Source organism: Hemibagrus wyckioides, linkage group LG09, assembly GCF_019097595.1.
Source record: "Hemibagrus wyckioides isolate EC202008001 linkage group LG09, SWU_Hwy_1.0, whole genome shotgun sequence".
NCBI classification, from domain to species: Eukaryota; Metazoa; Chordata; class Actinopteri; order Siluriformes; family Bagridae; genus Hemibagrus; species Hemibagrus wyckioides.
Window position 1 is genome coordinate 4,779,221 of NC_080718.1, and position 11,563 is coordinate 4,790,783.

The 11,563-nt window shown below is 38.2% G+C and overlaps 1 protein-coding gene across 1 annotated transcript; it reads left to right on the forward strand.

Moving 5' to 3' along the window:
• The first annotated feature begins 1,323 nt into the window (after positions 1-1,323).
• hhipl1 (HHIP-like 1) lies at positions 1,324-10,446 on the forward strand. The gene is made up of 9 exons (XM_058399785.1): positions 1,324-1,686; positions 3,479-4,125; positions 4,879-5,022; positions 5,659-5,987; positions 6,095-6,221; positions 7,394-7,539; positions 8,323-8,404; positions 8,914-8,996; positions 9,670-10,446. Exons 1-9 carry the CDS (start codon positions 1,429-1,431, stop codon positions 10,245-10,247), a joined length of 2,394 nt encoding a protein of 797 aa, XP_058255768.1. The 5' UTR covers positions 1,324-1,428; the 3' UTR covers positions 10,248-10,446.
• Positions 10,447-11,563: the final 1,117 nt, after the last annotated feature.

Sequence of the window (11,563 nt, forward strand, 5' to 3'; positions counted from 1 at the left end):
TCTGTTCTACTTTATTCAATTCTATCCTCTTCTAATTTATTCTATTTTACTCTCCTCTGTTCTACTTTATTCTAGTCTACTCTATTCTTTCTACTCAATTGCGATCTACTCTCTTCTCATCTATTCTACTTAACTCTAATCCACTATAAAATATGTAAAGTTTATAGGCCAATTACTGAGTATTCTATCCAGGTTTATTCTATTCTACTCTATTCTTCTCTCCTCTGTGCCATTTCACACTATTCTACTCGATTTAGGTTTATTCTATTCTACTCTCCTCTGTTCCGCTTTAAGCTGTTCATCTCTTCTGAAGTCTATGTTATTCTACTCAAATCTATTCCACTCTTCTGTTCTACTTTATGCAATTCTATCCTCTTCTAATTTATTCTATTTTTCACTCTTCTGTGATGTTATTCTAGTCTACTCTATCTCAACTCTAATCTAGTATAAAATATGTAAACATTTCTACCTATCTATCTTCTATCCCGATTCTATACTGATAATCTATTGTATTGCACTCTATCCTACTCCACTCATTTTACGGTGTCCTATTCTACTCTACTCTACTTTATTCAAGTCTAGTCTCAGTACTACTCTACTCTGTTTTGTTCTACTCTATTCTGTACTTCATTACACAGTTTTAAATATGTATTATCAGTCTTTTGGTTTATCGGGAGCCATATAAATCCCTGGGATTGAACTGTGACTATAGAAACTAAAACATGTTAGGAAGAGAACATTAATATTAACTTTAGTCTTCCATGTTACAGCCGGAACTACTTTCCATTCCTTGCTGTTATACATGAAACAGAATTTAAAATAAATAAATAAATAAATCACACCTTCTGACCAATCAGATTTGAGAATTCCGCTGTGACAGAATTTCAACTTTAAAAAGTGCTTTTTCTAATACATTTTCCTCACCTACTACTACTACGCAGGGACTAGTTTGTATAAGGCTATGAGGATTCCTCTTTCTAGAAGAGATAAATTATAATTTCTTATTCTCTACTGGGATACAAATCTATTCTGTTTTATTTTATTTTATTTCATAATTTAAACAAGTGTCCCGAAATTGTTCCTTTTAATATGCAAATAATCAACGACCTTTTGGAGAATAGATTATTGCTATTTCCTTGAGAAGATTTTTTTTTCTTACCCCGAATTGGTAGAACAGTGAAGAGTAAAAAAGGGGGGGGGGTGGAGGGAAAAGGAGGACACTGAGCCAGATCATTTACATTACAAAGTCCGTTCAAAGTGCAGTGAGGACAGAAAGCGCAGTGAGCCTCTTACATAACTCCTGCACGCATGCATGCATGCGCGTGTGTGTGTGTGTGTGTGTGTGAGAGAGTGAGAGAGAGAGTGAGAGAGAGAGAGAGAGAGAGAGAGGGAGGTTAACACTGATCTGATGATCTGAAAAGAAACAAAATGCTCCTTCCGTTTCTGCTGTATTTGTCGGCGTTGTTGTGTTTCACACCTGCACGCGCTCACCCGCAATGTCTGGACTTCAAGCCGCCGTTCCAGCCGCTGCAGGAGCTCCAGTTCTGCGCCATGTACAAGAACTTCGGCTGCTGCGACTTCGCCAGAGACCAGGAGCTCATGAAGAAGTTTTACCGCATCATGGACAACTTCGACTACTACGGCTATGCGAATTGTGCCGGGTACGTGCAAGACCTTCTGTGTCAGGTCAGTAGACAACACACACACACAAACACACACACCCTCTTTCTCCTCTTATACAGATGCATGTATTTTGTCCTGACTGAATCCAGAGTCGTTTTTGTCTAATTTACGAAACTCCACTGACCGGAAATTATTTACATTTTATTCCATATTATTTCCTGCCCAGTGTCACCCAAATGAGGATGAGGTTCCCTTCCCAGTCTGGTTCTTCTCAGGGTTTCTTCCTCAGATCATCACACACACTCCACACACACACTCCAACTATTCAAATCTTACTGTTGAACTCGTATAAATAGTATTTTCATAGTTATATAGAAAAACAAAAGAAAACAACATATTCTTCTTCTTCTTCTTCTTCTTCTTCTTATTATTATTATTATTATTATTATCTACTTGGTTTAAATAATTCAACTCAATTGTACATTAAATCCATTGCTGGTCCTGTGAGGGATACCCCAAAGACTGGACCTCAGATTGGTACCAAAACATCTGCTGTAATCATAAAGACTGTAACGTGTTCATCCAAATATTCAAAATAAACATCCATTGGACACGTATCGAAGGATGTTTGTCATCATGCCCTCTACAGATTTCGGTAAAGCAGCTTTGTGACCGTGTCTGTTGTGAAAAGTGCTGAACTGAAACCGGGTTCTTAATTTTGTACCTCTACACTATCAGAAAAAAGAGTACCTCAAAGGTACAATTTTGTTCCTAGGTGAACAAAAAATATATTGGTACCTTTAAAGGTACACAATAGGTCCAATAGAGGTACAAAATCGTACCCTTCAGGGTACCACCCCAGTGACGGCCACTTGTACCTTAAAAGGTACAGTTTTGTACCTTTCATTCTGAGAGTGTAGGGATCCATGTGTTCAAGTTCAACCCCCTAAAAAGACACTTGTAGACACACTTGGGGGATGTGGTAGCTTAGTGGTTGTGAGTTTAAACACCAAGTCCACCAAGCCACCATTGCTGGGCCCCTAAGCAAGGCCCTTAACCCTCAATTGCTCAGCTGTATAAAATGTAAGTCGCTCTGGAAATGACAGAAATGTTGCAGTAGACAACCCAGGATAAAACCTTGCCTAGACCATGACCTTGTTCCAAGTACTTCGTATGATTTTAAAATACCAGAAGCCTAAATAATAATAATAAATCCAGACCCACTGTCTAAACCTCGCTGAGGAACTCTAACCACATTTTGAGAGAACGTCGAGGACCTGAGATGACTCATTTCCAGCTGTGAATTTTGTGTGGATGTTCCTATAAATAGAGATGAGTAATGGGGGGGGGAAATTAATTTTTTAAGCAGTCTCATGTCACATTCTGTCGGTCATAACGTGTTCCACTCGTTTATGTTGTTCTCAAATTGACAAAACTCAAAACAGCGAGCATTCCCAGTGTCTCCTTCGGGATGATCTTATCTCTGTTTGAGCAGAAAAACAAAATCATTACCCTGGTATGTCTGCTGCTACAGTTCAAGCTGTAAACACACACACATATATATATATATATATATATATATATATATATATATATATATATATGCACTGTCATGTTTATACAAGAACATGTAGTGATTTTCTTTTAATTCAAGTCTAAACACATGTTTTCGTACAGTCTAGGACAGGGTCATGTCCTTCCCTGATGTAATCAAACAGTCTAAAACTTGCACACATATTGTCTGTAACTTTAAGGAGGATCACATTATTTGTGTACGTGCAGAACAAATGTACTGGACCGTATCCAATTCCCTGAGTCTGAGCTACCTCCTCACTCTTCCTGTTTCCTTCATCAGGAATGCTCACCATACGCAGCGCATCTTTTTGATGCTGAAGATCCCAGTACACCCCTGAGATCCATTCCAGGACTGTGTCCGGACTACTGCTCCATCTTCTACTCAAAATGTAGATCCACCATCCCTCTGCTGTCAGACGACCCACACCTGTCACAGCTGGAACACGACCGCACCAGATTCTGTCAGTATCTAGAGCTGGACGATTCAGACTACTGCTTCCCTCGTGTCCTGAGCAACGAGGTCTTAAACAAGAACCTGGGACGCGTCACGGCGGATATGGACGGCTGCCTCCAGTTGTGTTTGGAGGAAGTAGCTAACGGACTCAGGAACCCTTTAGCTATGGTGCACGCCAATGACGGCACCCACAGGTTTTTTATCGCCGAGCAAGTCGGCCTGGTTTGGGTATATCTTCCAGACAAGTCGAAGTTGGAGAAGCCGTTCTTGAACATCACAAAAACTGTACTGACGTCTCCGTGGGAAGGCGATGAACGCGGATTCCTGGGTCTCGCTTTCCATCCCAGGTTTAAGTACAACGGAAAGCTGTACGTCTACTACTCCGTAGAGGTGGGCTTTGACGAAAGGATCCGAATCAGCGAGTTTCGGATCTCTGCCTCAGATATGAACGTCGTTGACCATACTTCTGAAAGGTAAGATCTTCAAGTTGAATCAGGAGCATACCTTGAGAATTATTTCGTTTCTGTTAAGGACATTTCTGATTTCAGAACGAAGGAATTTCTGCTCTCTGAAAGCCACAAAACCGCATGCAATCAGAACTTATTCCCATTCCAAAAACACCAAGGACAGGAACATGGATTAAAGTGTCCACATAAGTATTAAAGGTGCTTAGGGATAGAGATGGAAAAAGCTTGAAAGATTTAGCTATGGCCTTTGAGTTGAGGGTGGAACTTCATGAACACGTGAGGAAATGGGGGCGTGGTCTCAATTAGTAAAAACAAATCATGTAAAATCTCAAACCCACTAATTTGTTATAGACTCAATCTAAAGAAAAGAATGAACTCACCTAATGTTGTGTCCCTAAAACAAGTGAGCTCCTGTTTTCACTTGCATTGTAGCAGCTGCCTCTCTTTACTGTCTTGTGAAGTTCAGAAGATAAAAATATAGTATGTCATGTTACCAAAAAACCACAAAATATAAACTCCTCTCTAACAAAGACTACAGAAAACATTACAGAAAACTTCACCATATCAATGGCGTTTTATAACAATATCAGGTTATATAGATAAGCCACAATACCAGCATATTTGTTGGCTATGGAAACTGATACTGTTAGAGCTCATAGAGCTGTAGATATCTGATAGAGCTACTGTTACAGAAAATGAATCAATTATTGTTTTGGGGATTTAGCTGATGTTTCATTTACTGACTCGTTGTTTTCTCAGAGTTATTTTAGAGATTGATGAACCTGCTTCCAATCACAACGGAGGCCAGCTGCTGTTTGCTGATGATGGCTACTTGTATATCTTCACTGGAGACGGTGGCATGGCCGGAGACCCTTTTGGAAAATTTGGGAATGCGCAGAACAAGTAATGAGTTATCTGTTGAGTCGTTTACATCACACAAATGTTTCATTTCATATAAGTGAAGCAAACAAAAAAGCGTCCAATCTCTAAACCTTTTTCTTTCTGATAAACACTCCTTCTCCTATATTCACTGAACAGTATTTGGCTAACTTCAAGTTCCCAGCAGACACAGACTGACTTGCCATGGTTACATCTCGTACAGTGTAATCTCACTCGACAATAAATTCTCTAAATTTAGCTTCTGCATAAATGCTTTTCATGTACATTTCCGATTGATGTTTAGCAACGAATTAAATGCTAGCAAACATATGCTAGTCACAAGTGTTATGTAAACTTGTGGTCATGAGATATCAATAACTCAAAAATAAACAAACAACATTTTTAAAAAATGTTCAAATTTACAGCCTCAATAAACAAAACAATTTTGTTATAGACATTTAAATATTGGGGCTAGTGAACGAATAGTTAGGATTATGTTCATGAAAATAAGGGAGTTTGTGTTTTTTTATGGGGGGGGCTCTGTGTAATCAAACAAAGCTATACCAAAACAAATGTGACATTAATGAAAAACATAAAGATAAGAAACAAACCAAGCTCTTGAAGAAAGTAATGAAGAATTGGCCTGATCTTCATTCCCAGGTCTGCTCTTCTAGGAAAGGTTCTCCGCATCGATGTGGACAACAACGAGAAGGGCCCGCTGTACCGAATCCCTCCTGACAACCCGTTTGTGCATGAGCGCAATGCCCGGCCCGAGGTGTACGCCTACGGCGTGAGGAACATGTGGAGATGCTCTGTGGACAGAGGTGACCCTCTCTCCAGGGAGGGAAAAGGACGCCTCTTCTGCGGCGATGTGGGCCAGAATAAATACGAGGAGATCGATCTGGTGGAGAAAGGCAGGAACTACGGCTGGAGAGCAAAAGAAGGTTTCTCTTGTTATGACAAGAAGCTATGCGCCAACAGCTCTTTAGGTGGGCTTTCTGTGAAAACATTGTTAGAACTGAAACAGTCCTGCTCTGTTATGGGAACAGAAATCATGACACAGCATTTTCTTTCTCTTTCTTTCTTTTTTTTCCAGATGATGTTCTTCCTATTTATGCGTATCCTCATAAGATGGGGAAATCGGTCACGGGAGGATACGTGTATCGAGGCTGTGAATACCCCAACTTAAACGGAATGTACATATTCGGAGACTTTATGAGCGGGTACGTCCATTACACATTACACGTGAGTCAACGGCATGCATAAATAAAACCAAATAATTTATTATCATTTCATATATAATAATATTTTTATCATTTTCATAAATGTTACATATTATGAATATTAGTGGATTATCAGATAGTCCAAAATTGTTAATATCAAATTTTAAAATAAGTCACAATAAAAGAACAAAAGAATCAAATATATTATAATAATAATAATAATAATAATAATAATAATAATAATAATAATACTATTATTATTATTATTATTATTATTAACACAACTGCCAACAACAACAGTAATAATAATAATAACTTTCACTTTCCGTTTGGTGTTTGGATAATGAAGGATACTGACAATTTTTTTCTTATAAAAATTATTTGAAAAAGTCATCAAACAGATGATGTTTGGTCATGTTGGTTCTTGAGTCGTTTTTCTTTTTCACCCAGAAATCATGGGGTGTGTAAACATTTGCACTCTTGATAGCATTCATACTTTAAATACTTTTAAATGTAAGTATATAATTGCAGGATGTTTTTAAATGCCGAACACTTTGAGCAAATGCGCATGAATTTATTTTTATATTTTGTATAATAATAGTCTATTTTATACTATATTTGTATTATATTCTTAAATTCTTTTTATACTTGATATTTTTTTATTTTATATTCTTCTTTTCGTCTAGTGTATTTTTTATTTTTTATATCCTAGTTTTTCAATTTTATTTAAATTATTTAATATATTCTATGTTCCAGTTTTACATTTTTATTTAAATGCTATTTCTTATATTTTATATTCTTGTTTTGCATTTTCATTTAAATTATTTCATATATTTTATATTCCAGTTTTACATTTTTTCTTAAAATTATTTCATTTATTTTATATTCTAGTTTTACATTTTTATTTAAATGCTATTTCTTATATTTTATATTCTTGTTTTCCATTTTTATTTAAATTATTTTATATATTTTATATTTCAGCTTTATATTTATATTTAAATTGTATTTCTATATTTTATGTTCTAGTTTTACATGTTTATTTCCATCATAGGACAGTCGTAAAAAACATTTCACTTCATGTCGTATGTGACCAATAGAATTTGAATTTGAATGATACACTTAAACATTAGTCTGTTTATTATAATGACCTGACCACAATCACTTTCCTGCAGACGCTTGATGAGTCTGAAGGAGAACCGTAACACACGCAGATGGGACTACAGTGAGATCTGCATGGGCTTGGGCCGGACCTGTGCGTTTCCAGGCCTCATTAATAATTACTACCCCTATGTCATTTCTTTTGGTGAGAATGAAGCAGGTAAGAAATAATCTGTACATCATTTCCAATCTGCTACCACGCTGCGTGATAGCATTACGGTTAAGAGGTGTGGTTGTACATACACAGCTGTGCATTTGCATCGTTTTGCATAACTTACAGTATTGTGAGAAGTCAGTGACCAACATTATTTAGTCAAATTTCTATTCAGAAATGACTGTTAATCATCACATTAAATCCAATTTCTTTAATCGTTCTTATTGTTACATTGAATTAGAAAGGAATACACTGATCAGGCATATCATTATGACTACCTGCCTAATATTGTGTTGGTCCCCCTTATGCTGCCAATACAGCCCTGACCTGTTGAGGCATGGACTCCACTAGATCCCTGAAGGTGTGCTGTGGTTTCTGGCACCAAGATGTTAGCAGCAGATCCTTTAAGTCCTGTAAGTTGCAAGGTGGGGGTCGCCATGGGCTTAACAGATTCTTACAGGACTTAAAGGATACTTTTGATAGATAGTGACCACTGCAGACACCCCACAAGAGCTGCAGTTTTGGAGATGCTCTGATGCAGTGGTCTAGCCATTACAATTTGGCCCTTCGTCAAACTCACTTGTCCATTTTTCCTGCTTCTAACACATCAACTTTGAGGACAAAATGTTCACTTGCTGCCTAAGATATCCCACCCACTAATAGGTGCCATGATGAGGAGATCATCAGTCTTATTCACCTCACCTCTCACTGCTCACAGTGTTATGCCTGATCGGTGTAAATAAATCAGTTTAACAACCAGTGCTCTAATATATCCGTCACTGTGATTAGGTGAACTCTACTTCCTGTCCACCGAAGTGCCAAGTGCAACGTCACCCACCGGGGTTGTATATAAAATGGTCGATCCGTCACGGTAAGGTTTTTTCGCCGTTACAATGCATGTGAAAACCACAATGCAGAATTTGCAGAATCAGCACGATTCCTCTTACTGGCATGAAGCATGACGTTTCTTACAGGAATTTAACATCTGCTCATAATTATGTCGTACAAATCACTACAAAAAGCATGTTTACAAAGAATTGTGAAGCTTTTCATTTCACTTAAATACACAATGGAATTCTGTTTTCACTTGCCAAAGGGATGAAGAAATAAATAAATAAATAAAAAATAAAATGTGAAAAGGCCGGCTTTGGCAGCACTGCACAGAGCTGTCATCTAAATCTTACTCTTTCTTTGGCGCAGAATAAATCCGCTGGCCGACTTCCACACAGCTGTAGCGCTCTCTCTTCACTCTCTTTCTTTCTTTGTTAGCAGCTTTTCTTCTCCACGTTCACTTCAATGCTCTTGAAATTCTGTGTTGAGGTCAAGACGAGTGAAAACACAGGCTGAACAGATAAAAGAGTGTTGCGTGCTTTATTACAGGCGTGCCCCACCTGGAAAATGTCACTACACGCCCCTTCCAGTGCAAGTCAAGAGCAAGCTCGTAACATTTGAGCCAAAGGAAAGTAGGTCTTCTGGCTTGTTCTTAATAATGTTCCTAGGTTTCTGTCTAGAAAATCTATCTTGGCAGTGCTTTACTTGGTTTGGATGATGTTTTCTGAATGTAGTGCTGGTGTAAGTATGAGCTAATAACACTCACAGAAACAAGGGTAGCTTTTGCTTGTCATTGGAGTCGTACCATCAAGAATGTGGGGTTTTTTTTAATACATGTATCTCTCAGCTGGAAATGTGAAAATTAAAATACACTATGTTGCCAAAAGCTTTGGGACGTCTGCCTTTACATGCTCATGACACCCCATTCTTAATCCGTAGGGTTTAATATGGAGTCAGTTTGCACTTATGACCATTCCTCAAGAAGTGAATGAGTTGTCCCAAAACTTTTGGCAATGTAGTGTACCTTTAAAAATAATTGAAGGTACCTGCACTGATTAAAAAAGATTTACTCTAAAATCTAAAATTGGACATGTAAAAGGACATCATGGTACGTATTCGGCATTAATAATTATTAATTGTGGTTTATTCAATATGATTTTGACTAAAAATTTGGTTCTGCTTACGTCCCTTCAACATTCTCGGGTAGAGATAGAAAACTTGATGGTACAGCCCCGCTTTATTTCTGACAGTGCAGCATTATTATCTATTGTCAAAGTCTTATATATTTTTTATGTCTTTCCCAAGCATTAATTGGTGTCGAAATACCAACAAAACGACCGAAACTCTCAGAAGTAAAACCAACAGAATCTCCGCAACAAACGACGAAAGACTGGATTCAGGAGTTGTTGGACATCCTGAGAACGGAGGACGAGTACGACGTCATGTATAAGACCACAGCATTTCCGACTACTATGACCACCACAACCACCACTCCAAGACATTCCCGTAGAGGCAGACGGAAAAAAGGTAAGAAGCCGGAAAACGGTGCCGTGAGGCTGATGGGAGATGAACGAGGCCAAAAAGACCGTGGCAGAGTGGAAATCTACATCAACGGGGAATGGGGGACCGTCTGCGATGACCTCTGGACCACCCAAAACGCCGCAGTGGTGTGTCGACAGCTAGGATTCGGCTACGCTTTAAAAGCCTCCAGACAGGCCGAGTTTGGGGAAGGGAAGCATCTGAGAATAATGCTGGATGACGTGCAGTGTGACGGAACAGAGGAAACCCTTCTGAACTGCCAGCACGCGGGCGTAGGCATACACAACTGCCACCATCACGAGGATGCAGGCGTGGTCTGCACCTCAGAACATGTTGATTATTAGCGCTCTGGATGGCCTCAGTGTGAAGTACAGACAGAGAAAGAGATGTAAACTGTTTAAAAGTAGCACTTAGGTCTACCTCATCAACTGAAATAAAAGAGAAATGTCACAATAACCGTTAATGAGCACGTAACTGGGCTGGATCATGTTTAATGGAGCAAATGCTTGGATGTGAATACTTGGATTTTGTATTGTGTTTTCAAATAAAGTAATTATATGAATGAATGCAAATCTCAGTTATTGAGTTTTCTCACAAAACATGCAAATGTTTTAACAAAATTTAACAGCTAACCGGAAGTTAGCACCCCCCCCCCCATTTTGTCAAATAGACTCTTGACTTTTTTAAGTGTTTTCGTTTACATTTTAGACTATTTACAGTCTATATCCAATGTAAATGTTGTACATTGAATTTTGAACGAGGCTGTTAATATCTTGTTAGCCCGGAATCGTCGAAAGAAATAGGAAATAACTTGTAGCGTTGTTGCTAGCTTAGCTCAGCTTAGCTAACTGTGACGGCAGTCGGGTTAGTTAGTTTTAGTTGATAAAAAGGTATTTATTAAATGAATACAACAGTATGTAAGACCACTTTAGCGAGAATTCTTTTGTTATTATTATTATTTATTTTAATTATTATTATTTGATTAATTAAATAAAGCATTGTTTGTGCTTTCTTGTTTGTAGTTAAACCTAGGGCTGTTGGAGTCGACTCCGATTTTGATTCCCGGTGTCCCGATCACAGCAGTCCGTTTCTAAACTACGCACAGCCTGCTCAAAAAATGTGGTGAGCAATTTACCAACATTCAAGTGCGCACCTTACTTCGTATTCTTGCAAACTAGAGTGGAATTTAGTCTATACACGTCAGTATTTATAGTCTAATTTAACTCATGGCGAGACTCGATGATCCGGGAATAAAGAACCGACTCTTGGAGTCAACTCTAAGGCGGAGTCGACTCTCATACTGATAGCTGGTGTTGAAGATAACTGGTGTTCAGTCACATAATAAAATTTGCATATCGACTAATTCGCCTGAACTATTTAAGGCATAATTCTCATTGCGGTGACAGAAGAGGTAGGTGTAAAATCAGTAAAATCTCATACTCTATCACTATTTCATGCAAACTAGACCGGAATGATTTGTTGAAGAATCGACTCCGTTGTGATCCACTCCGAGATCTAGTGGCCACAGCTAGGTATTGCAGGCAACTGGTAACGGTAAAATATTAAAAATAAAAATCAGCAGTAAAAGTGGTGCTTAAAATTAATTTATTAGGGCTATAAGCTATGGGGTTATATATTTGTTTGAGCAAGTTGAGTGCAT